Source organism: Trachemys scripta, chromosome 11 (assembly GCF_013100865.1).
Source record: "Trachemys scripta elegans isolate TJP31775 chromosome 11, CAS_Tse_1.0, whole genome shotgun sequence".
Taxonomy (NCBI): Eukaryota; Metazoa; Chordata; order Testudines; family Emydidae; genus Trachemys; species Trachemys scripta.
This window is the reverse complement of record NC_048308.1, coordinates 3441696-3466269: the sequence shown is the minus strand read 5'-3', so window position 1 is coordinate 3466269 and position 24574 is coordinate 3441696. Positions and strand designations below refer to the sequence as shown.

The window sequence follows — 24574 nt, the reverse complement described above, 5'->3', positions numbered from 1 at the left end:
CCCCCCACTGCAGACCAGCTGGGGGCAGGCGCCTCTCCACCCCTCCCACCCCCCACTGCAGACCAGCTGGGGGAAGGACCATCTCCACCCCCCATTGCAGACCAGCTGGGGGCAGGCGCCTCTCCACCCCCCGTTGCAGACCAGTTGGGAACAGGAGCACCCCCCATTACAGACCCCCACTCACCCCCATTGCAGACACAGTTGGAGACGGAAGCATCCGACCCAGTTGGGGGGCAGCAGGTAAGTTTGATTTCACGTCAGGTGATTTTTTGCTCTCTCGAAGGTGGTTTTCTCTTCTGCATTTGACTCGGTGTAACTGGCCCGACTATTTAGTGCCCGCTCCCTCTCCCGGTTGTACCTTTGACATTTCCAGGTAGGGGAGGTGAAGCTGCAGAGATCTGCCCCGTTGTAAGTGGTGCTGCGGTTTTAAATGGGGGTGGGGGGAGAGGCACCACACCTACACGCTCTTCAACAAGCTGCAGTGGGCGATCTTCCCTGCGTGGGAGCAAGGGCGCACATTCCACCTTGCTCCTAATGCATTGCCTTATCCGCTTGAATTGACAGACAGGAGGTTTATTCCTTAAGTCTGTGCTGGCTGAAGTCTATAGAGCATCCCCGGTCTGGGTGGGAGGACTCCAGGCGTGCACTGTATGCATCCGAAGAAGTGGGCTGTAGTCCACGAAAGCTTATGCTCTAATAAATGTGTTAGTCTCTAAGGTGCCACAAGTACTCCTGTTCTTTTCTCGTTAGAGAAGGGTTCATCCTTCCACGTGCGAATGGCTTTGCATCTTGGAGAGAGGGATTTCACCTCCCAGGCACATGTGCATGTGAGGGTACCTTGCTGGCATGCACGCTGGAGAAGAGTCCCCCCATTGCGTGTGAGAATGCCATGTCGGTATGCAGGTTGCAAAGGGGTTCTCCTTGCAGGCATAGTGGCATGTGAGCAAACTTTAGACAGAAGGGCGTGTTTTAACCTGTCCCCCCCAAAAAATAAAAGGGTCTCGCACTTCGAACATAGCAAAACAAATGAAATGGGGCTCAGCAAACCCTGCCCCATTCTCCTGGGCACCGGGCAGGGCTGTGCAAAGAACTGCAGAAGTCTGTTGCTGCCTCTGAAATAAAGGGGATTTATTGCCATGCGTTCGGTGACACTTGCAAGAGGAAAGGCGATATTGACTACGGATTTGCATTTGCTCCTTTTTCCAAAATTGTGGTCTTGTCCAGGTCACTCAGACGTTGGGCTTTATTGATTGAGCTGGAGATAGTCACTTGCTTTATTGAGTGGAATAAAGAGACTTGATCGGAAAGATATTTTTTTTCTCTTTTGCTCCGAGAGGGCAACAAATAGGTCCCACCCAGCAGCTGGGGACTGCAGTTCTCTCAGGCACTAGGACAAAACCCGCTCAGCCCCCTCCCCCTCTTATTCTGCTGTCTGATCTATTCTTAGCTCCATTTCTCCCCCTTTGAAGCTGGTGGATTCCTGCCCACTCCCTTTGAAGGGGAAATCGTTTTTTAAAAAAGCAAAAGGAGATTATTTTCACATACATGTATATTCCCTCTTAAACCAAGGGAAGGTTTTTCAGAGGAGAAATCCTGGCAAAACTCTGGGTGTTTTTTTTTTTTTTTTTTTAAATCTTATTAACCAGAAAATAAAATGCATTGCTCTGAAATTGTATTTCTCAGAGCTTTATCCTTAAATGACCTTGTGCTTTTGAACAGTTCTTAAGAGTTTTGCAAAGCCTTCATCACAAGATATAAATTGCTCACCAGAAAAATCAGTGCTTGCATTCATGTTAAGTGTGCCTAAGATAATATTTTATCTCAATTTATCTCATAACTCCTCACTTACAGGATCATTCATACATATCCCAACTGAGTTATGCACCTATCAATCTATAGCTTTCTCCAACAAATAGCAGCTCCTTAAGTTACATGTTTCCCGAGAGGGAATGATTTTTTAAATTATATTTATCGTTCTATATTTTCTGTTGTTATGCGTAGAACTAGAGAAAGGCAGCTTCCAGTTTTCTATTATTTTGAATTGATTCTCCATTATTCTTGAATGATTCCCTAATTTTGTGTGTTTTAATACACGTCAAGGATGGTATCAGTTTGTAATACCTGAGCCCCGGACTCTGAATGGAAAATTCTCTCTTCAGAAACAGCCATTGGTGTGATGAAATCTAACTATTATTGAAAGTGGTATCATCTGATCCTTTTAAAATGTCTCAAACACAGCCCCTTTTGTGCTAAAGAAAAGGCAGAGCTCTGGCATTTTAAAATAGTTCCCTCAACAAGCCCAATATCAGTCATTCAGTTGCTGCAGGGAACATTCAGCATTATTTTGAGTTTGGCCCAACAAAAAATAAACGGACAGATCTTTCCCAATCCAGCATAAATCATTTTCATTTTTAACCAGCGTTGGTGTGCCTGGTAGATCCTGTGTGTTGAATAAAGTGCACAGACTGGTTTCTCTAGTCATTCCATTAGATGTGAGCACAAAGATTGAAAACATCATTAACAATTATCTCTGCATATTTTTCCCCAGTAAGAGGTTACTTGGTAGAAGAGGTAATACTAGCCAATAATAATAATTCTCAGTCATATGTACTAATTAAAGAAGTAAGTCAGCTAACAGCTCAGTGCCTCAGTTTCCCCATCTGTAAAATAAGAATAACAATTCTTTTCCTGGTAGGTATGGTAAAAATTAACCCTTTAATAATAAAAGCACTTATAGTATAGCACCTTTTATCTGAAGATCATAAACTATAATATGAAGGAGTGTATATATTCCCACTTTACATATAGGGAAACTGAGGTACAGTGTTTGCAACTATGCCATTGTCATTCAGCAAGTCAGAGACGAACAGGCTTGGAATAGAACTCCAGACTTCTGATTCCTAGTCTATGCTGTATCCATCAGACCATGCTGCCTTCCAGATTCATTAATATTTCTATAGCATTTTGAAGTTCTAAAACGCTGTATTAAAGAGCTGAGTTCAGGGAAAGTATGGATTGCTATGGATGGCACTCTAAGACATTCTTTAATTATCTGCCACATTGCCATGATCTCAAGGCCACATAGAGCCCCATTAATTGCCGGTGGCTGCCGTACATATCCCAAATAGACTATAGCGGACAGATCTTTAATTAATCCCAGGGAGGAACACTCATCTATGTTTGCAAACTCGGTCTTCAGCTTCCAAAGTGTCTGCTTGACTACCAAGCCACAAGCCATTAAGTAAAATCTACACACCGCTTACATGTTAGTTTTATCAGAGTGAAGAATATCAAATGCCTTCACTCTCCCATCAAGAAAAGTTACTTACTTTTTACTGAGATTTGCAATAGTTCTTAATCTAATGTTAGAAATGCCATAGTTTAAATGTTTTAAGAAATTACAGCAGTGTTTTGTGAGCATTTGCCTTAACTGTGCCCTGCAGGGACCAGTTCTGTGGGGTAGGGGAGAGCTCCACTCCTTGTTCTCCCTTAGGAGACTGCCATTTCTGATAGAAATCTACCCACTAAGACCTGGACCAAACCCACCAATGTCTGTTCATGTTGCCACCACAGGTAATGACTCGGGTCACTACCAGTCTGTGTCGTGTTTGAACCAGTGCATTAAAGTATGTCTTCACAACAGAGATAACTCAGGCTCTCACCCAGGTGCCTCTAATCTGACTACCGTCCACACACAAAAACCTCTCATCTGGGTTTAGAGGTGCTTTAAACCCAGCTAGCTGGTACAGTTAGGTGATATGGGTTTGAGCCTGGGTTCTGCTTTAACCCAGGCTGGTAACACATCCACTTTGCAGTGCTGCTAATCCTCCGGTGCCTTCCCACAGTTCCCACTGGGCCATAGTTTCTTCCGCTCTACAAACACCTTCCTTCTGTACCAGAAGTCACCTTCTAGTTTGTGTACACCAGTTTGGCATTTAAACCCCACATTGTATTTAGGCTGCTGTATTTCTACACAACTTCCACAGTATTTGAATGGTCTTTGGGAAGGAGATAGGGGAATGGACCAGGGAGGATGCAGTGGAGGAACCAGCGTGATCTCCTTTGCAACGTACCATGCTGCCAAGATGCCTTCCACCAGGTCTCGTGCCTTGCATCTGCCTCCTGTTGCCAAAATGAAGGTTGCATTAAAGCCAACAGCTGGTCATCATTCACAGTAAACTCCATACCTCCTCATGCGTTGCAACAGAGGCGGAGGACCGGAAGTTGTTTACATTAGTGAGCTGGCAGGCTAAGAACATTTCCACACAGGTCCATCCTTCCTGGGCCAAAGTTCTCTCACAATACACTGTGAAAGAATTCAGAGAACTGAGTGCAGCGCTAAGAGCCAGGGGATAGCCCCCCAGAAGTCCTAGCCTACCTCCTCAGGTGGATGAGTGCTGCACCAGCATGGATGCAGTCACACAGGTGTGGGACATTTTAAGCTTTTGCAGTAGGGCCTCTCTACCCAGGCTAATATAACCCAGGTACGCCGACCTGGTGACAGTCACCCAAGCTGACTGCAGTGAAGATGTACCCTTAGAAGTGATATGCTCTGTGTCTTATTGCAGATCCCCTGAGCCATCCAGTTCCTACCTTTAGAGGTTCTCTCTAAATATCCTAGATTATATTTATTGTGTGACGTGTAAGCAGTCCTGGATCACTCCCTGTGGCCGCTTCCATTTCTGTCAGTTTACCCCATGTGGCCGTTCAGTAACTCTTTGTGGGCTAAATCCTGATGTTCCTACTCAGTGTTTACTCAGGCAGAACTCTGAATTGAAGTCAGTGAGCGTATTGGCCTTTTTCAAATAATCCACCTCTACATTTGGTTTTAGACAGCGGTCTCCAATGGACCACACAGCAGTGACCTTTTGCTTTATAATTAAACAAGGAACATCTTCTTCCTCCATGTACCTTTCCCCCACATGGGTTCTCCCACACCCTGTCTTGTTAAGATAAGGACTTGTAAGTCTCCCTTCATTCCAATAACCACATTCCAGTCCTTCCCCCGTTCCAAAGTTTTCTAAGTGGCTACAAATTGTGACTCATCCTCTGGTTGGGTTAGCAGAAGCCATCATCAAAGTCCATGTTGCATTATGGGTCAGCGAACCCTGGGTACAACAACTGGCCATCAGCAGTTCTTTCTCTTACGTATATGTGTGTGCACATGTACACCAGTTAGAGGTGGTTTAGCCTTAAAGGTGGGGTGGCTGGGGGGGGAAACAGCTGTTTCCAAATTCTGCTTCCATATAATCCAGCAAATAGCATTGCCATTGGGCTGGCAAATGAAATCCTTTCAAATGAGCAGTCAGTGTCTGCTGGGTTAAACGTGCAGGACTCTGACCCCACTGACTGAAGTAGGAAAATGGGGAAGTGTGTGGGTGTCGGGGAATGGGTAGAATTGGGGCGAGGAGAGGAAAACGTGTCTTCACTTCGTTTCCAGAAGAAATGTAAGCCCAGGTATTAGGTTGAGATTTTCAAAGCAGTCTAGCACATCTTCTATTAAAATTATTTGTATTACCATAGCATCTAGGAGCTCTAGTCATAGACCAGAACCCTATTGTGCTAAACATTGTACTGTGAGATGTGAGTCTAAATCTCTTAGATTGCTTTGAAAATCTCAAAGTATTTTTCCCCCGAGAAGTTATTCTAATATCAAAACCTCAGGTCTCTTCAAAAGCTCATGTACATGTGTCACTCGTTGAAACTTCTGGCACAAGATAATACATGGTAGAAAACCAGTCTCATTCCTGTGGATATACTTGGAAGCTTTGCATTCTTTGTCTGAAAATGTTTCTTTCTCCTCTCCTACCAAATCTGGACAAAACAACCTTGAGGCTGGGGTTGGAATACACTCCAGTACATACTATCGATGTCCTAAACAGAGGTAAATAAGCGGTGTTCTGGGATTCTCCATAAGGGAAAGTTTTATGCAAGGGAATTTAACAAGGCATTTTGTTCGGCTTTTTTAAAAAACAGCTTTTCTTATACAGTGTCTGCCAGGGTTCAATAAGGCTGCTGTGCATTTGGGAAAGTTATGGAATATTGGAGAAAAAAAGAACTAATTCATAAAACAGATATTCGGTAAAGCACCCTCAGTGGAATGACTTAGACAAATCCTTTGAAAATGTCATCCAGAAGCAACTGAGTGATACTTTGGAAAACTCCTTTTTAAAACGTTTTGGCTGGAATGTATCCTGTAGAATGTTACTAGCAAAGAGTTAAGTCTGTCACAAAAAGGAGGCGCAAAAGAGGCCCAGTTTAGTGGCCTGAGTATAGGGCTGAGAGCCAGGAGTCCTGAGCTCTAATCCTAGCACGGTTACTGATTCACTCTGTGGCCTTGAACAAATCACCTGAGTGTCGTCATCTGCAAAGTGGGGCTAATAACAAGTATCTCTCAGCGGTGTTGGGTGTCTCAATTAAAGAAGACCTGTAAAGTGTTCTGTGATTGTCAGCTGTTTTACTGCGTTTTCCCTTCTGTTCTGCTCCTTGAACTGATATGTTAAACCACTAAGCTCTTTGAAATTCTACTACAACATCAACCTCTCCTGTGATGCCTGCTGGGCGTGGCCAATTAGCAATGGCCCGACAGAGGGTCAGTGGGATTGCTTATCACTTTGTTTTGAAAAAAATATTAAGTTTAAATGATTTGGAACCATCAAGGTATACACAGAGAGGAAGGATGGCCCAGTGGTTAGAACACTAGCCTAAAAAAACAACAAAGAGTCTGGTGGCACCTTAAAGACTAACAGATTTATTTGGGCATAAGCTTTCGTGAGTAAAAACCTCACTTCTTCGGATGCACCCCCTTAAGTACCCCCTGATACTTAACACTAGCCTGTGACTTTAAAAACCTGTGTTCAATTCTCTGCTCCACTACAGAATTCCCATGTGACCTTCCACAAGTCACTTAGGGCTTGTGTAAATGAATGTGTAATTCACCATAAACTTGACTGTAAGTCCATGTTGCACTTGCCTATTGGGCACTCAACAGGAGTGCTGGAACAATTTTTATAGTGGGGGTGCTGAGAGCCATTGAACCAAACTGTAAACCCTGTATATCCTGGAAACTACTTCAAGCGAGGAGGTGCAGAAGCACCCCTAGTTAGGGTTGCAGGCGTCCAGTTTTCAACCAGAACACCCAGTCGAAAATGGACCCTGGTGGCTCCAGCCATTAACAGTCTGGTTGGCAGCGCAGCAAGGCTAAGGCAGGCTCCCCGCCTGCCCTGGGTTTGCGCAGCTCCCGGGAAGCAGCCGGCATGTCCAGCCCCGAGGCGCAGGGGCGATCAGGGAAGTGCTGCGTGCTGCTCCAACACCTGCTCCGCAGCTCCCATTGGCCGGAAACCCCTGCTTTACCTTTAAAGGGTTAAAAAAAGCCCATAGGTAAAAAGAAGGGAGTGGGCACCTGACCAAAAGAGCCAATGGGAGGGCTAGAACTTTTTAAAATTGGGGCGGGGGGGGGAACTTTCCCTTTGTCTGTTGTTGTTGCTCTCCGGAGAGAGGAGACGCAGAGCAGGAACGGGGCTAAACTATGCTGTAGGAAGCTTTAGGCCAGGTATGAAAAACCATCAGATCATACCTAGAGACTACTTATTTGAAGTCCCCAAATATGTAAGTAGATCAGGGAATGTCTAGGAAGATGCAATTAGGTTTCTCTCTTTTTTCTTATTGGTTGTGGACTCCTCTGTGCTAACCCCCAAATGCTTTTGTTTTGCTTGTAACCTTTAAGCTGAACCTCAAAAGAGCTATCTTGATCATTAATTTTTGTAATTGTTTTTTTTTCAGACCTAGCAAAAAGCCTAAGTTCCAGATGTATTTTCTTTCTTTTTGTTTTTAATAAAATTTACGTTTTTAAAGAACGGGATTGGGGTTTTTTGTGTGTCCTAAGAGGTTTGTGCATATGTTATTTAATTAGCTGGTGGCAACAGCTGATTTTTTTTTTTTCCACAGCTCTTTCCTGGAAGGAGGAAGAGGGGGAAGAAAAGGCTTGAGGGTACCCCACAGGAAGGAATTCCCAAGTGCTCCGTCCTGGGTTCTCAAAAGGGGTGGTGGTTTTTTTGTTTGTTTGTTTGTTTTGTTTTTTTTTGCAGTTGTGTGGTGGTAGGATCTACCCATCCAAGGTCAGAGAGAAACTGTAGCCTTGGAAGTTTAATACCAGCCTGGAGTGGTCAGTATTAATTTTTAAAATCCTTGTGGGCCCCCACCTTCTGCACTCAAAGTGCCAGAGTATGGAATCAGCCTTGACATTGGGGGTGGGGCAAGGGTGTTCAGTTTTGTGCAATTAGAAAGTTGGCAACCTTTCCCCTAGCTCCAGCACCTCTGGCACCGCACTATGTGGACCCTGCTGCTGTGCACTAAATGATCCTAGCCTGCTTTGAAAGGGGAGTAGGTCAAGGCACGCTAGGGGACATTTTAGTGTGCAGCAGCCAGTGTTGCATAAGTACTGATGAAAAGGACTAAAGTATAAGTGCCAAGTACACATTACAGAAGTCCTTATAAGTACAGGTGTGCTGTGAAAATCGTGCTTATGTATTTATAAGTAAAAGTACAAAGCAGAAGCACAAGTACTGTCCACTCCCGTATTCCCTGCAATTGTCTGGTCAATGTATGGACAACTACCTAAATAATGGGAACACATAGTGGAGGAGAAAGAAGAAGAGTAACAATGAAATGTTATTCATGTACATGGACAATGGATTGACAATGAAAAAATATCTTACAATTGTAAATACATTTATTTACACACACACACACACACACACACACACACACACACGCCAACCTGAATGTGGAACAGTTGCGAGGGATGTGATTGTTTCAGAAACCTATTTTGAAAAAGCACTTGCAGAAGAAAAAAAGTTGCTTGTATTTTAAATACCTTTTAAAGTGTACTTAATACAAGCACGAAGTACATAGTATTTAAAATTCTTAAGTACAAGTATGTAGTGTGCTTCCAAACAGGTAAGTGTGTACTTAGGTGCATGGGAACACTGGCGGCAGCAGCAGGGTCCACTTAGACACTTGAGTGTGGCAGGCTAGTGCAAGGTATATTTACACCCCAGCTTGCTGTGAACTAAGTACTTGTTTAGACAAGCCCTAAATCACTCTGTGCCTCAGTTCCCCGTCTGTCAAATGGTGATCCTAGCACTTCCCTACCACATAGGGATGTTGTGAGGATGAATCCAGTAAAAATTGTGATACTAAGTGATACAGATTATGATACAAATACTATGGTAAACATGGGCCAGATAAATACCTTCAATAGATAAACAGACCTAGAGCTGGCATATGTAAACACCGGAACTTATTACTGTTACCGTCTTCCCTCTTATTGTTTTGCGTGTTTGTTTGTTGCATCTTATTTGAAATTAGACTGTAAATTATTCAGGGCAGAGATCTTATCTTGCTCTATGTTTATACAGCATCTAGGAAGGTAGGTTCCTGATTCTGCTTGGGACCTCGGCGTGCTACAAATAAGAAAGAAGGGTTAGTCCAAAAGTGCTGGAAGCACTTAATATACTGGATGTATTTATCTGTCTTACGTTTTCTGTGACTATAAACATAAATAAGTACAAAACTGATGCTAGTTAGTGCCCACTGCTCACACTGTCGTCTCACCTCAGCTCTGTTATGAACAATCCCCAAAAGGCTATGGCCAGAACAGAACCCTGTTTTTAATGTACTCGAGATTAAAGGATTTTCTTAGCTTTCTGAGAGACTTTTTCTCAGACTCTGTTTTCGTGAGCAGAATAATATCTTGTATTTTAATGGAAGTAGGATCAAGTCTTTCCATTGATTTTAAAATGGTGCAGGAGCAAACCTTGAGACTCTTGTGTGACAAAGTCTAATGCTGTCATGACAGCCCTGATCAGCAGAGCTCGCTACTGTGGAGCCCTCCTGGGGTTTTTCCATCTGTGTTCACACAGAGATTAATAACAAATTGCTTAGCTAATAAACTGCTGCATGCTAGATGTGAAGTGCTGACCATTGTCCTCTTCCTTACCACCTGTTGTGGATGATTAGATTAATGCCTGCTCTTGTGCTCCTATGTGGAATGCAGTCTACACTGAAACGTGTATGGAAATTATCATGTTCCACCTATACTTTGAGACTTCTGCGGGGTGGAGTTCTCACTGGGGTGATTGACAGGGGTCAGTGCAGGAAATTGTCTCTTGAAGCAGGGCTGCCAAAGCTCGCCAGCACCAAGTGCCACCTTTGCAGAAGTGTGAGGGCTGCACCCACTGCGTAGCCTTTAAAAAGAATGAGATGCACGTTACTGTGCTATCTCCTTGTGTCTGTGTCTTACGGATCCTTTTTTTGAATGGATAGAAACTGCTCGTTGTTCGAGTTCACTAGTGCTGAGTACAAAATCCCAAGGCATTCCCAGAGAGCAGTAGCAGGCGTGGGCTCCAACCCGTTGGATTCACCCGGGCACCATAACTGCCCCAACATCTCTGAGTTGACAGCTGAACCAGAGGGTGGACTGTACTCTGGGCACCCTATTCCTAAAGTGTTGCTTTTATTGATGTGAGAAAGGGTGCCATTGCTTCACAGGCAGGCTGAGCATGAGGGCAGGCAAAACGCCGGCCAGATGAGTGGTGGGGAGACAGCTGATTTGTTTGTGGTGTGGGGTGATCATAGATATTTTTTTTTTTTTTTTTTTTTTTTTTGTAGGTCAGAACAGACGCCCGTGATCATCTAGACTGACCTCCTGTATAACACGGGACTTCCTGAACTAATTCCTGTTGGAACTAGAGCAGATCTTTTAGAAGAACTTCCAATCTTGATATAAAATTTTCCTGAGATGGAGAATGTAGCACAGCCTTTGGTAAGCTTTTTCAGTAGTTAATTACCCTCACTGTTAAAAACTTGTACCTTATTTCTAGTTAGAATTTGTCTAGCTCCAACTTCCAACAACTGGATCTTATCATAACTTTTGTCTAGTAGATTGCCGAGCTCTCTCTTATCAAATTTCTGTTCCCCATGTAGGGACTTACAGACCACGATTAAATCTTCTTTAATCTTCCCTTTGATAAGCTAAATAGACTTCAGGAGCCCAATCTATCACTGTAATACATGTTTTCCAATCCTTGAATCTTTATTGTGGCTCACCCTCTCCAATATATCAGCATCCTTCTTGAAGTGCAGATGCCAGAACCGGATACAGTATCCCAGCAGCAGTCACACCAGTGCCAAAAACAGAAGTAGAATAACCTCCCTACTCCACATTCCCTCGTTGATACATTCAAGGACAACATGAGCCCTTTCGGTCACAGGGTCACACTGGGAGCTCAGGTTCAGCTGGTTATCCACCATGACCCCACATCTTTTTTCATCATAACAGCTGAGGGCGCTGCATTGGTTTTTGCCTTCAATTTTTGTGTGCGCTTAACCCAGGTCACAGCTGAATAAACTTAAAAAACAAACCAACCCTTCCCCTCAAAAACCGGGTCTGTGGTTTTAGGGCTGTTTTTAACTTTTACTGGCAAGTTTTGTGTGGGTTGCTGTTCAAGGGTTAGGAGACTTTCTGTCTCCTCTTTGAGGCAATGTGGGCTGAACTCAGGCTGAGAACCTGGAACTCCCAGATTCTAATCCCAGCTCAGTTTCTTTCTGTCTGTCCAGTTTTTTGGGGGGTTGCCCATCATTGTGGTATCTGAGTGGCGCCAGGCCACTGTTCTGCAGTTTTCCCCATCCCAGAGGGGCATTAGGGTTAATCAGCTGCTCTGTGTGCAGTGTCTTTCAGGTGCAGAGCATGATGTAAGCTTTAAGTATTATGACTGGACTTTGCAGGAGAACCTTAGAAAAGTGTATTTATGTGTCCCAGGCAAGTCTCTGAAGAATAGCATCACTTGCGTGAATTTACTCCCAAACCATTTGTCCCCTCAGCCTCTCAAAATGTAAACAAGTTCCTGTGGACATGGACAGCTGCCAAAGTTAGTATGTCAAGAGCTGTCTCTTTGCGCTCTCTTTGAAATCAGTGGGTGGTTTGAGCTGGAGGGGAGGAGTATTTCTTTATTCTTGGATAGTCCATTTTTCTTTTATATTGATTAAGGTATGAAGTGTTAACACCTACTTAACTAACTTCCCAAGCACACTACTATACTATGTAAATGAGACATTCCACAATGCAGAGAAGCAGTAATGTCCCCAGGAAGGAATCACTCTTTTTTTTTCTAGATGCTTTGTATTTTTAAACTCTCCCCCCTCCCCTGTTTGTTTGTTTGTATGAACCCTCCACAGGCACTTTCACAGGGCGCAGAAGTGGGCAGGAGAATTGCTATATGTTTTTTCTTTGCCTCTATTTAGGATTGGGCGGTGCTATTATCCCAAACTACCTAAAAGCAAACTTCACCCACAAGACACCACATTAGATTGGGGTACCACTCAGAAAAGACTGAGCACTTCTTCAAAATATTGTCCCTATTCTTTCTTGCCTGTTTTAATAAGGATTGAAATGATTTAAATTAACATTGTTAACTATAGTACTAAGATGTAAGAGTCAACACCTCCTTGAGATGACATAGGGCATTTCAACACCTCTTGGAGCTCCCGTTTTAGGCTGTCTGTAGACTCAGGCATAGAACGTTGCATTGGTTTCACTCCGCTGACAATTTGAAGGTTCTGTTTGCAGCTGTAATGGCTGGAGACTTGTGCCAAGATTTGCAAAAGCCCTGATGAGTTTTGGGTGCCTAATGTGACGCATCTTTAAGTGCCCCGCTGAGCCTTATTATTGGAATGTCTCTTTACACACTTCATGGTGGCTAATTAAAGTTTATTTTCTATATGTAAAACTTCAGTAATCTTTTGATTTTCAACTTTTCAAGCCACTCAGAGGCAGCTTAACACAGTCTTTCCTCAGGTATTCAATTAATACAAGTAAAGTTTTACTATAAAGCTCTGTGTGTGCATGTCCATGTGCATGTGCATGTGGGATAGCTCAGTGGTTTGAGCATTGGCCTGCTAAACCCAGGGTTGAGTTCAATCCTTGAGGGGGCCACTTAGGGATCCGGGGCAAAAATCAGTACTTGGTCCTGCTAGTGAAGGCAGGGGGCTGGACTTGATGACCTTTCAAGGACCCTTCCAGTTCTAGAAGATAGGATATCTTCATTTACTTAAAAAAAAGCGGGATGGAGGATGTTAGGAATCATTAAAAAAGGGATAGAGAATAAGACGGAGAATATCTTATTGCCCTTATATAAATCTATGGTACGCCCACATCTTGAATACTGAATACAGATGTGGTCTCCGCATCTCAAAAAAGATATACTGGTATTAGAAAAGGTTCAGAGAAGGGCAACTAAAATGATTAGGGGTTTGGAATGGGTCCCATATGAGGAGAGATTAAAGAGGCTAGGATTTTTCAGCTTGGAAAAGAGGAGACTAAGGGGGGGATATGATAGAGGTATATAAAATCATGAGTGGTGTGGAGAAAGTGAATAAGGAAAAGTTATTTACTTGTTCCCATAATATAAGAACTAGGGGCCACCAAATGAAATTAATGGGCAGCAGGTTTAAAACCAATAAAAGGAAGTTCTTCACACAGCGCACCATCAACCTGTGGAACACCTTGCCTGAGGAGGTTGTGAAGGTTAGGACTATAACAGGGTTTAAAAGAGAACTAGATAAATTCATGGTGGTTAATTCCATTAATGGCTATTAGCCAGGCTGGGTAAGGAATGGTGTCCCTAGCCTCTGTTTGTCAGAGGGTGGAGATGGACGGCAGGAGAGAGATCACTTGATCATTGCCTGTTAGGTTCACTCCCTCTGGGACACCTGGCATTGGCCACTGTCGGAAGACAGGACACTGGGCTGGATGGACCTTTGTTCTGACCCAGTATGGCCGTTCTTATCCACCAGGATGCAGTTTACACTGCTTGCATGTTGAGGTCCTATTCCTGTGTCCTTTACTCAGGCAAAACTCCCATCAAAGTGAATGGCAATCTTTAATATTAATAGTACAGTAACTTGATTAATAGGCCTGAGTTTTTGATGTGGATCGGTACTAAAAAAATTTCTACACAACCAAAATACTTCATTGTAATTTTTTTATTTTTCATGGTGTCGTCTTGATTCCCCTCCCCCCCACACACACATAAAAAACTCCCATTTAAAAAGAATCCTTGCGGCTTATTACTAATAGAAATGCAGATTATTAAATTGCAGGGTTTTTTAAAATCAGGTTGACTTTTCACCGTGTATCACATGATTCAATTACTATTTGCATTAACCTCATCTTGCATAATAAATCTACGGTTTGTCTAGATTAAGGAAATTTGCACCATAGTTTCACTGCTGCAATTATCCAGTCAAAATCCTAAATTAGTCAGTTTCGTGTATGTTTATTGCCAGTTTCACCTTTTTGTTCTACTGCCAATGCTGTTGTTTGGTTTTGCTGGCATTGCAGAGGAATGTTAAAATCTCCCAACAAATCATGCTTATTTAGTCCATTCCTATTAAACACCCACCTCCATCCTGGTGGCTTTTGTTTAAATATGGAACATACATTTAAGCCTGGTCCATATTAGAAAACTTGTGTTAGTGTAACTAAATGCATTTTAAAATCAATAAATGTAGATTCACGTAAGTCAGTTTAAATCGCGCTTAAACCAATTTTGCTTAATGTGGTAAGTTAGCTGGAAGTGCCTCTTTAAAAATCCACAGGAACTTGCTCTTCTACATGGAGTTAAATGTGACGCTCTATTGATTATTTATTTGTCCTCCTTCTCGCTCTCATTTTAGGTTGGAAATGGAGGATGTCTGTTGGATGCTCTGACTAGGATGCTTTCACAAGCCAGAGCATCCCTGCTACTCACTGCCTGATGGATGGCTCAGAAGTGCAGGAGCTGATAGATTTTAAACACCTCCTCAGAGATGCCTGATGAAATGCTTCAGAACAGCAGCGGGATGGAGGAAGCAGTGCAGAGGGAGAACAAGGCTGGACCACGCAGCCCGCACCGAGGCTCCCTGCGGAGAGCTGTGGCTACGGCAGTGACCTTTGATGGAGAAGCCACAATGGACAGAAGGAAAAAGAAAAAGAAAGAGTCCCGTCCAGAGTCTATTATAGTTTATCGGTCGGAGAATGAAAATAAGGTGGAGGAGGAGCAGGCGGAGGAGGAAGGAAGGGAGAGAAGTTCAGAAGAAGGCTCCAAGTTCTTGGGAAATTCCGTGGCAGATGGTACGTATCCCCAGAAGCTGCAACGGGCATCCAGATTCCACTAGCCATTGAGCCACTGACCAGTAAAATATATTGATCCATGTGTAAACAGGGGCACGGACTCTTGCCTGTCTCTCTCTCTCTCTCTTTTTTTTTTTTTTTTTTAAAGATATGGGGAAGGATAAAACTTCTGGAAGTGTATCCTCCTCTCTTGTGGATGAATGCTCTGAACCCCCCCCCCCCCCCCGGGCATCTGTGGGACTTGAAGGCACAAGCCCTTTTTCAGATGTAGCGTTTATTAGGGTAGATGCTGCAAGTTCTTTTTTGGGCTTCCGTACCGTTGCTTTTTTGGAAAATTCAGCATTTTCAATTTACAAAGCGAGGGTTTTTTTTTTTTATGGAGGCAGGATGGTGGGGGAGCACAGGAGGAGAATCCTGGACCGTCTTTCCAGCTCCGCTACTGACTTTTGATGTGATCTTGGGCAAGACACTTCAACTTCTATTCCTCAGTTTTCCCTGTCTCGTAATAGCGGAGAGGGGGTTTGTGAAGCTTCAGACGTGAATGTTTGAAAGTGCTTTGAAATCCCAGATAAAAGGGACCAGTGGTTATATTTTGGTCTGTTTTCTTAGCCACTTATTTGTTTGAATATGCTCCCCATTGGTCCCCCTCTTTTTAAATCTTTTTTTTTTTTTAATGTAGCTGCTAATTTAGGGCCTGATCCAGAGAGATGTTGAGCACCCTCTGCTCCCATTGACTTTGGGATCAGGCTCTCTTCCCTACTTAGAAAGAACTGCATGTAAAGCAAATGGATGGGAAATTGGGCTCCAGGTTGATCAATTCTAGAGGCTTTTTCTGGGATAGTGCCATAGGGGGAGGGCACTGGCTGCAGCCTCCTGTTGGTACAGTCTCAGCATAGCTTCCTCTTTGGAAAGGGACTCCTTGTCACGGTCACCAGTGAGCACTTTCAGAGCTGCTTTCGCCCAGAAGGGTGGCTGGAGATCTCTGCACGGGGGCGAGTCCTCGCCAGGTCTTCCAGCCCTACTCATCTATTCGGGCTCATAGCTGATACGGGAGAAGAGTGGTGTGTGTGTGTGGGGGGGGTGTTGGGTGACAGGGGTTAGTAAATAAGGAAAATTGCTGTTCATGTATATTCCATCCCTTTCCCTGTGCGGAATGCACTACTTGTATTCACAGCCCAGTTAGATCGCTGCATCTCCAACCTACTGTCCTGCTGTGTTTTCAAGCCTCAAAAGGGTTGCAGACAGTGGACGCTCCTGTTTTTAAAGTATGTCCCATCGTCCCTTCATTGATGTCCTAACTGAATTGCTACTTTCCCCAGGGAATATCCATATCCTGTTTTAGGCTTGTAAACTCGTCTATTCCCACCTCTGCCCATGCCTTCCTCTGACTTGAGCCAACCACTCCTCCTCCGCCCAGTGTCCCACTCAGGCAGTAGCTCTGTTTGGGCTGGTCAAGCCAGCTCATGATCCCTGTATTCTTCCAGGACTGGGCTGGGGATGGGACTTTTTCTGTCCCTCACTGTGGAACTCCATCTCAGAGACGGTCTGCCAGACACCCATGTTGGCTGCCTTTAGATTATGCTGCAGGTTCCAGGGACTTCTGTTGTCTCTTTCTTACCCATATTTGACCCCTTCCTTTGTTTTTTGTTATTTCTGTACAACTTCCTGCCCCTTTCTTCCCCTGCCTTTCACCAGTGTGGACTGGATCCGTTGTGGTGGTGACTGGTTTGCCTGGGTCTGTCTGTGTGCCACGTTGTTTGATATTGGGCCATATTTGGGCTGATTTGAGTTTCCCTTTAGTTCTTTTAAAATGTATCTCATATGTTTATGGCCCTTGGAAGGAAGCATTTGCAATAGGGGCCTTACAGAGCAATGAAATAAATATCTTTAACCGGGACTCCCTTCTCTGTGGCCTCTACAATCCCAGCTCTCCAGCAAGGACAGATTGCTCCCACCTGCCTTTTCATAGGTCCGGAGAATGTAACCACCACCCCTATTCTTCGCCACTGGTTTTCCGTTCGCTTCATGGGCTATGTCGGATTAGCCAGACTTGTTTTAAAAACTCTCTGTGGACTTGCTGCAGCCTAAGTAACGGACCTAGGGCCAAATTCAGAGTTGATGTGTAAGGGCATATAACTGGGACCCCTGTAACCACTGTGTAAGGCAGGGGTGGGCAAACTACGGCCCGCAGGACAGATCCGGCCTGTGAGCTCCCGCTGGGCAGCACAATCTGGGGATTGCCCTGCTCCGGCGCGCCAGCTGGGCTGCAGGTTCGGGGGCCGCACCACGTGGCTCCCGGAAGCTGCAGCATTGCCCCGCTCCGGCTCCTATGTGCTCCAATGGCCCCCTCTGGCACTCCAATGGGAACTGCAGGGGCGGTGCCTGTGGATGGGGCAGCGTACAGAGCCACCTGACCACGCCTCCATGTAGGAGCCGGAGAAGGGACCATGCTGCTTCCGGGAGCCGCTTGAGGTAAGCACCATTCGGAGCCTGCACCCCTGAGCCTCTCTCCACGCCCCAACCACCTGCCCCAGCCCTGATTCCCCTCCCGCCTTCCAAACCCCTCAATCCCAGCCCAGAGCACCCTCCTGCACCCCAAACATCTCATCCCCAGCCCCACCCCAGATCCCGCACCTGGAGCCTGCACCCCTGCCCCAGCCTGGAGCCCCCTCCCACACTCTGAACTACTCATTTCTGGCCCCACCCCGGAGCCCTCACCCCCACTCCAATTTTGTGAGCATTCATGGCCTGCCATACAATTTCAATTCCAAGATTCATAGATTCATAGATTCATAGATTATAGGACTGGAAGGGACCTCGAGAGGTCATCGAGTCCAGTCCCCTGCCCGCATGGCAGGACCAAATACTGTCTAGACCATCCCTGATAGACATTTATCTAACCTACTCTTAAATATCTCCAGAGACGGAGATTCCACAACCTCCCTAGGCAATTTGTTCCAGTGTTTAACCACCCTGACAGTTAGGAACTTTTTCCTAATGTCCAACCTAGACCTCCCTTGCTGCAGTTTAAACCCATTGTTCCTGGTTCTATCCTTAGAGGCTAAGGTGAACAAGTTCTCTCCCTCCTCCTCATGACACCCTTTTAGATACCTGAAAACTGCTATCATGTCCCCTCTCAGTCTTCTCTTTTCCAAACTAAACAAACCCAGTTCTTTCAGCCTTCCTTCATAGGTCATGTTCTCAAGACCTTTAATCATTCTTGTTGCTCTTCTTTGGACCCTTTCCAATTTCTCGACATCTTTTTTAAAATGCGGTGCCCAGAACTGGACACAATACTCCAGCTGAGGCCTAACCAGAGCAGAGTAGAGCGGAAGAATGACTTCTCGTGTCTTGCTCACAACACACCTGTTAATGCATCCCAGAATCATGTTTGCTTTTTTTGCAACAGCATCACACTGTTGACTCATATTTAGCTTGTGGTCCACTATAACCCCTAGATCCCTTTCTGCCGTACTCCTTCCTAGACAGTCTTTTCCCATTCTGTATGTGTGAAATTGATTTTTCCTTCCTAAGTGGAGCACTTTGCATTTGTCTTTATTAAACTTCATCCTGTTTAACACAGACCATTTCTCCAATTTGTCCAGATCATTTTGAATTATGACCCTGTCCTCCAAAGTAGTTGCAATCCCTCCCAGTTTGGTATCATCCGCAAACTTAATAAGCGTACTTTCTATGCCAATATCTAAGTCGTTGATGAAGATATTGAACAGAGCCGGTCCCAAAACAGACCCCTGCGGAACCCCACTCGTTACGCCTTTCCAGCAGGATTGGGAACCATTAATAACAACTCTCTGAGTACGGTTATCCAGCCAGTTATGCACCCACCTTATAGTAGCCCCATCTAATTTGTATTTGCCTAGTTTATCGATAAGAATATCATGCGAGACCGTATCAAATGCCTTACTAAAGTCTAGGTATGGCCCTCGGGCCAAAATGTTTGCCCACCCCTGCTGTAAGGGGCTCTGAGTTGGTGTAATTTAGAAGGCGGAAGAATGGGGGCTGCTTTAACTTCGTCTTATACCCTTTAGTTAGTTCCTTTTCTTGCTACACTGTATCCCTTGTCATGCAAATTATACCAGCTTAGACTTTCCCTCCCCCCACCTCTGAATTTGGCCCACTGAGTATATGGTAGTTGGTGTAGCACACATGTTGAAGGGACCAGAAGAGAGAGTACGTTGCACCATTTTAGAGTCCCCTCTGAATCTGGCCCATTGTCTCTTTCCTCTACCATCTCCCCTCTCTTCCTATAGCAGCTGCCTCCAGTTTTTCCTTTTACACAGCCTCGCCAGTACAGTGCCTTCTCCACTCCTGCCATCTCAACCTGCGTCCCTGGATAGCTCCACATTTTCTTCCATTTTCCTGTGTGATCTCCTGCCTGCATCTCTTAGCGTCCCTTGCCCTGCCTTTTTATTATTATTATTTACCATTATTTGAACTCTAACTGTATTGTCTAATGTCTTTGGGGATTTTCATGAAACGTGCTTCAAAAAAATAGTTCTGTTAATGTTGATGAAATTTATCTTTCATTTGAAGGTGGCTGGAGCATGCCCTTAGACAGCCGATATGTTACTTTAACTGGAACTATCACCAGGGGGAAGAAGAAGGGCCAGATGGTGGACATCCATGTTACGCTAACTGACAAAGAACTACAGGAGCTGGCTAAGTCAAAGGAGCCTCCAAAAGATGAGACACCGGAAGGGAAGAAGACTTGTGACATTGGATTGGACAGGGGCCCCCATATCCTGCTCTGGAGCATCATCTGCCTTCCTGTCATCTTTGTAGTGTCCTTTGTGGTTTCCTTTTACTACGGAACCATCACTTGGTACAACATCTTCTTGGTGTACAATGAAGAGAGGACCTTCTGGCACAAGATCACCTTCTGCCCCTTACTCATTATCTTCTATCCTGTCATAATCATGGTCATGTCTTTCTTCCTAGGCTTATATACGGCGGTTACCCAGATTGCGTGGTCCTTCGGTGGCTGGTGGCACGCTGTGAGAGATATGGAGAAGGGATTCTGTGGCTGGTTGTGTAGCAAGCTGGGCCTAGAAGACTGTTCCCCATACAGCATTGTTGAGCTGCTAGATTCTGACAATATCTCAGGTAGTCTGTCTGGCAAAAGCTCTGCACAGGGCGTTGAGACTTCAACAGTCTGAGGCTTTGTCCTGCCTGACTCTGACTTTCTTGATCACGTGTATTATGAATGGTGCACCAGACAAAGAACTACACTGACTTTTTTATCTTTGAGCACACATGTAGAGAATGAAAATTTGGGAGTTGGGGGGGAGGAGAGGAGATTAAATGTGCACAGAGCACCAAAATGCCGGATGGGAGTCTGGCATTTGTTGTCAGGTGAACATGCATGGTTATTTCATAGGGCTGCTTAGCTGATCTGTTTAATATTTGGTTTTAGCAAATCACAACTGTGTGTAATTGTGAGAAGATCCAGGTGTGTGGGGTGAAGGATGGAAGCTGTATAGGTATGTTGGGATGAGCGGCAAAAGCCCCACACTTCTGCAAAAGGCAGTTCTAGTTTTAGCGTGGAAAGGATGGACCATATAGTGAATATAGACCTAGCTAAAGAAGTCTGTTCTCTGGACAGTCCCTGTACCCAACACCTGCTGAAATCAGGAGATCTGTGCTCATGTGGTGCTAGAGGCTAGATTGCAAAGTGCATGGTGTTACTAAAGTTGTCTTAGAAACGGGTATGTTGGGAAAGGTGTTTCACTAGTTCACACCAGTGCAACAAACCTTGCAGGTAGTCTGGCTGCTGCAGTGAAGAATGTATAGTGGCTTGAAAGGGAACCTCGATGCTGAATATCTGGTTTGGTGTGCAAGCAAAAGCTCAGGTTGTACCAAAAGGTTCCTCCTTTCTTAATCCTAATTATATAGCAGCATAAGAAAGAAGCATCTCCACTGAACAAGAACCAGGAGTTTGTACTTGTGAATGCAGTTTGTGTTTGTGTGGAGCAGTAGCACATGTATTTAGAGCTGCACAGATGATGTGTGCAGAGGGAAAGTCTTTCTACATGGATATGAGGCAACAGAATGGTCTATCTTGCTGTCCTGAAAGGGCAGTGAATCTGCCCCTTGGGAATGGGAGATCCTGAGCCTGCATCATTTAGCGTTAATGCAAAATGCATTAGTCTCTCCGGCTGGAAATCCCACCCCCATTTCTTGACTCCATGTCTCCATACAGTTAATTATACTGAGCGGTGATGGACTTCAACCTTCATTTTAAGTCTGTCCCCTTCCCCCGCTTTCTTCCTCTGCATCTCCTCCTGGAGGAACATTCTTAAGACATTTAAAGCCAGGAATCAGAAGGGAACTTCTGTGCCAATCTTGACTGTCCAGTTTTTGGACTGGGAAGGTGGGTAGTAGTTGAGTTACAGGTGTCCAAAAGATAGTTGTAGTTTATAAGTAACCTGCGCACATATACCTCTACAGCCGTGCTTTTCAACCTTTTTTCATTTCCAGACCTCCTAAAAAATGTTGAATGGAGGTGCAGACCCCTTTGGAAACTTTAGGCATAGTCTGCGGACACCCAGGGGTCCGTGGGCCACAGGTTGAAAACCACTGCTCAACAGCAAAGTTGGTGCCAGTGAAAGGTCTGGAACCTGAACCCTCTACTTCTGCATCCCCAGGGTACAGACGTTAAAGGGAGCAACCGATCAATCTTTTCCTTCCTTGCATCACTCCCAGCCTGGAAGGGCCCACCAGTCACATGCATGGAGATAAGTGATTCATAGTCTGTGTGCAATCTATTCAAACAATGTGGCCTTCATGGGTGTATCTGTATGCACTTTTCTCCCCTACCAGAGGGCTTATCTGCTTTAGTTTTGGGGTTGCTGAAAGCTTGTTTCTCACACAGTGGGTTTAGCTGGGACACTGACCTTCCCAGCATGGGGACTTGGCTTGTTTAAAACTGTGTGTGTATGCTTGACCTCTTTCTTCTGCAGCTCACGGCTAGGCACTGGCGACAGGCCGGATAGGATGCAAAGCAGCCTGCTTTAGGTACAGCTGTATTTCCACATCCGTGCTTGCTCCAGCTTCACTCTTCCGAATCTGGTGCCCGGAGAAGTAAACAAACAACAGCACCTTGGCTGGCGAAACCGCAAAACCAAATGTGTGCCAAAGAGATAGTGAACAAAATCCCTGGAGCAAAGAGATTAAAGCCAGCCACAAGCAGAGCCTCTTGGCTTCCGTGAATAGCATCATATGTTAAAGAGAATCTCCTTGTCTCTTTTCACATCAGACTAATCTCAGTAGAATTTTACTCCTCCTGACACTGATCCCTTTTCCCAGTTAGAGGGGAACGGGGCATTGGTCAAGCCCCTGCTTACGTCTGTAGTTGTTGTGACAAGGAGTGGGATTCCGACTTGGAATTGTGTCTTGCAGGGTCATGGGAAATGAAGAGAATGCAGTTGGCTCCTTGGACTTTCTGTACAAAAATCTAAACTGCTGGGCACGCTTTTGTGCCCAACACCTGGGAAGCCCCTAAACATTTGGGAGATTTCTGAATTTGTAGTGCCAGTGTCTTTTAAACCACGGTGGAATATTCAGCTCTGAAACGAATGCTCCTTAACTTGGAGAGAGTAGGAGTAGTTATGGTAGGGAAGGCAGAAACTCTGGACCAAAGACATTTGAACCAACTCTGGACTGATGCACAAATTGTCCCAATCTGTTATTCTTTGGCTTTATCCCTTCTGCCAAGGATCTCAAAGCACCGTGAGAACGTCTGTGAATCCTGGCATTGCCACTGCCAGGTGGGGGTGCTATGCCTATTTTATAGGTAGGGAACTGTGGTACGTAGGAGGTGAGCGACTTGCTAGAAATCACCCAGCACCTCACTGGTCTAGCCATGAATGGAACACGTGAATCCTGACTCCTAGTCTCCTCTAACAGATATGGTCCATTTGCAATTGTCTGATACCCCAGACTCACTTTTATTAGCAGTTTCTTAAAGACAGAGGGTCCTCTCTGGTAGGAAACAAACCTTGGAGACAATAGGCAATACCTTGCTCTCAGAAAAAATCACAAATCTATGCAGCATTGGGGCCAATTCAAGCAAAGGTGATGCCTCCCCCAAAGCTATTCTCCTGGAGTCGTTCTCCTAGGGGCCTGACCTGACGCTTTTTCCTGTCTTCTGATGTCAGTAATAAGAAGTGCGAGAGGTAAGTGGCTGAGCCTTGGCCGTCTGTTTCAATTGGCCCAGGGCCACTGATCCATTCTGAAATACCCCACTCAGGAACAGCCGGTGCGCAGAAGTCTGGAAGAGCTTAAGTTGTACAAAGCTGGGAGAGGGTTAGTCATGTGAACTCTCCCTTATGGGACACTGCCAGCCTCCTATCCTCACAAGATGCACCAGGCTGATTCAGAAGACTGTTTTGTTTACTTTGGGTCTGTTGCATATAGTTCGCAGTCAGTGCTGGGGGTGGGAAGGCAGGCAGGCATCATTGCAGGTGGAGAGGGAAGAGCAGAGCAGTTCAGTCAAGTCAAACAGTGAATGCTCAGAGCAGAGTCAACAGCGTAAAGGGCCCTTTAGCTCCCAGAGGGCTTGGATGGTAAATACTAGACACAACACAGCTTTGTACAGTGTCAGTTCTCTGCTCTTGGATTCACCGTAAAGATTGCAAGCAACCTGCTGGAGAGGAACGGCCGAAATCAAATGTGTGCCTCTTACTTCCACGTAAACCCAAAAGAGGGTCAGATGAACTGTCCTCCTCATACCTACATTACAGTTAGGCTGTTGGACATGCTGTGACGCCCCTTTAATGGATTATATATGAAATCTGTTTTCTACTTGGATACAAATACCAGGTCTGTGCCTAGTCCTGTTGTCCTCAGTGGGCTGGTCCACCACTGACTTCACTGGGAGCTGGTTTGGACCCTCGGAGACTTCTGGTGCTATTTGTAGTAGCTTTAGGACCTTTCTAAAACCAAAACACTAGACTATTTTTTCCTCCCACCTACTTGCCTAATGCTGCAAAGTATTTATAAGCTTAAGAACCTGATGTGATTGCTTGCTTCATTCCTCTCCTCGCTGTTTAAAAGCTCATGAATATTTTTGCTTATGGGCCATTGCCAAACTGCAGGGATCCCCAGGAATCAGTCCCAATGGCTGAATGTGTCTCCGGCTGCCCCTGTTTGGATGTAGGCTTTAATGTAATGGAACAGTCTCTGTTGATTTTTGACTGTGCTTTCCCCGTCCCATCCTGGCTGGCCTGGTGGAGAGTAAAGATGCATCTGGCTTTGGGAGAGTGACACGCTCACCTTCTTGCTTGACTTTGTATTTAAAAAAAAAATAATAATTATACAATGCTGTTGTTTTCCGTGCTGATGAACGATTATAAATTGTCTCTGTCTAGAGTCCAAAATTAA

General features: G+C 45.0%; 2 protein-coding genes across 6 annotated transcripts in view; one reads left to right on the top strand and one right to left on the bottom strand.

Annotated features, from left to right (window-relative positions):
- The window catches only part of PECR (peroxisomal trans-2-enoyl-CoA reductase), a 31092-nt gene extending 30750 nt beyond the window's left edge, over window positions 1-342 (bottom strand). The window contains exon 1 of the mRNA XM_034785554.1: window positions 185-342. Coding sequence (XP_034641445.1) covers window positions 185-217 — 33 coding nt within the window. The 5' untranslated portion in view covers window positions 218-342. The remainder of the gene's footprint in view (window positions 1-184) is intronic.
- TMEM169 (transmembrane protein 169) lies at window positions 127-24574 on the top strand. Of its 5 annotated transcripts, XM_034785552.1 has the most exons (5): window positions 127-240; window positions 10672-10825; window positions 11731-11930; window positions 14737-15172; window positions 19727-24574. In XM_034785552.1, the coding sequence occupies exons 4-5, from the start codon at window positions 14869-14871 to the stop codon at window positions 20347-20349; spliced, it is 927 nt and encodes a 308-aa protein (XP_034641443.1). In that variant the 5' UTR covers window positions 127-240; window positions 10672-10825; window positions 11731-11930; window positions 14737-14868; the 3' UTR covers window positions 20350-24574. The 5 variants fall into 5 exon arrangements, with proteins under 5 accessions (XP_034641443.1, XP_034641439.1, XP_034641444.1 ...); XM_034785548.1 differs by lacking the exon at window positions 11731-11930; XM_034785549.1 differs by lacking the exons at window positions 127-240; window positions 11731-11930 and adding an exon at window positions 8125-8164.

Coding starts and splice junctions, on each gene's coding strand:
- TMEM169 (XM_034785553.1), top strand. CDS start 14,869: ATGCCTGATGAAATGCTTCAGAACAGCAGCGGGATGGAGGAAGCAGTG. Junction 15,173..19,726: donor GGGAAATTCCGTGGCAGATG/GTACGTATCCCC, acceptor TTTCATTTGAAG/GTGGCTGGAGCATGCCCTTA.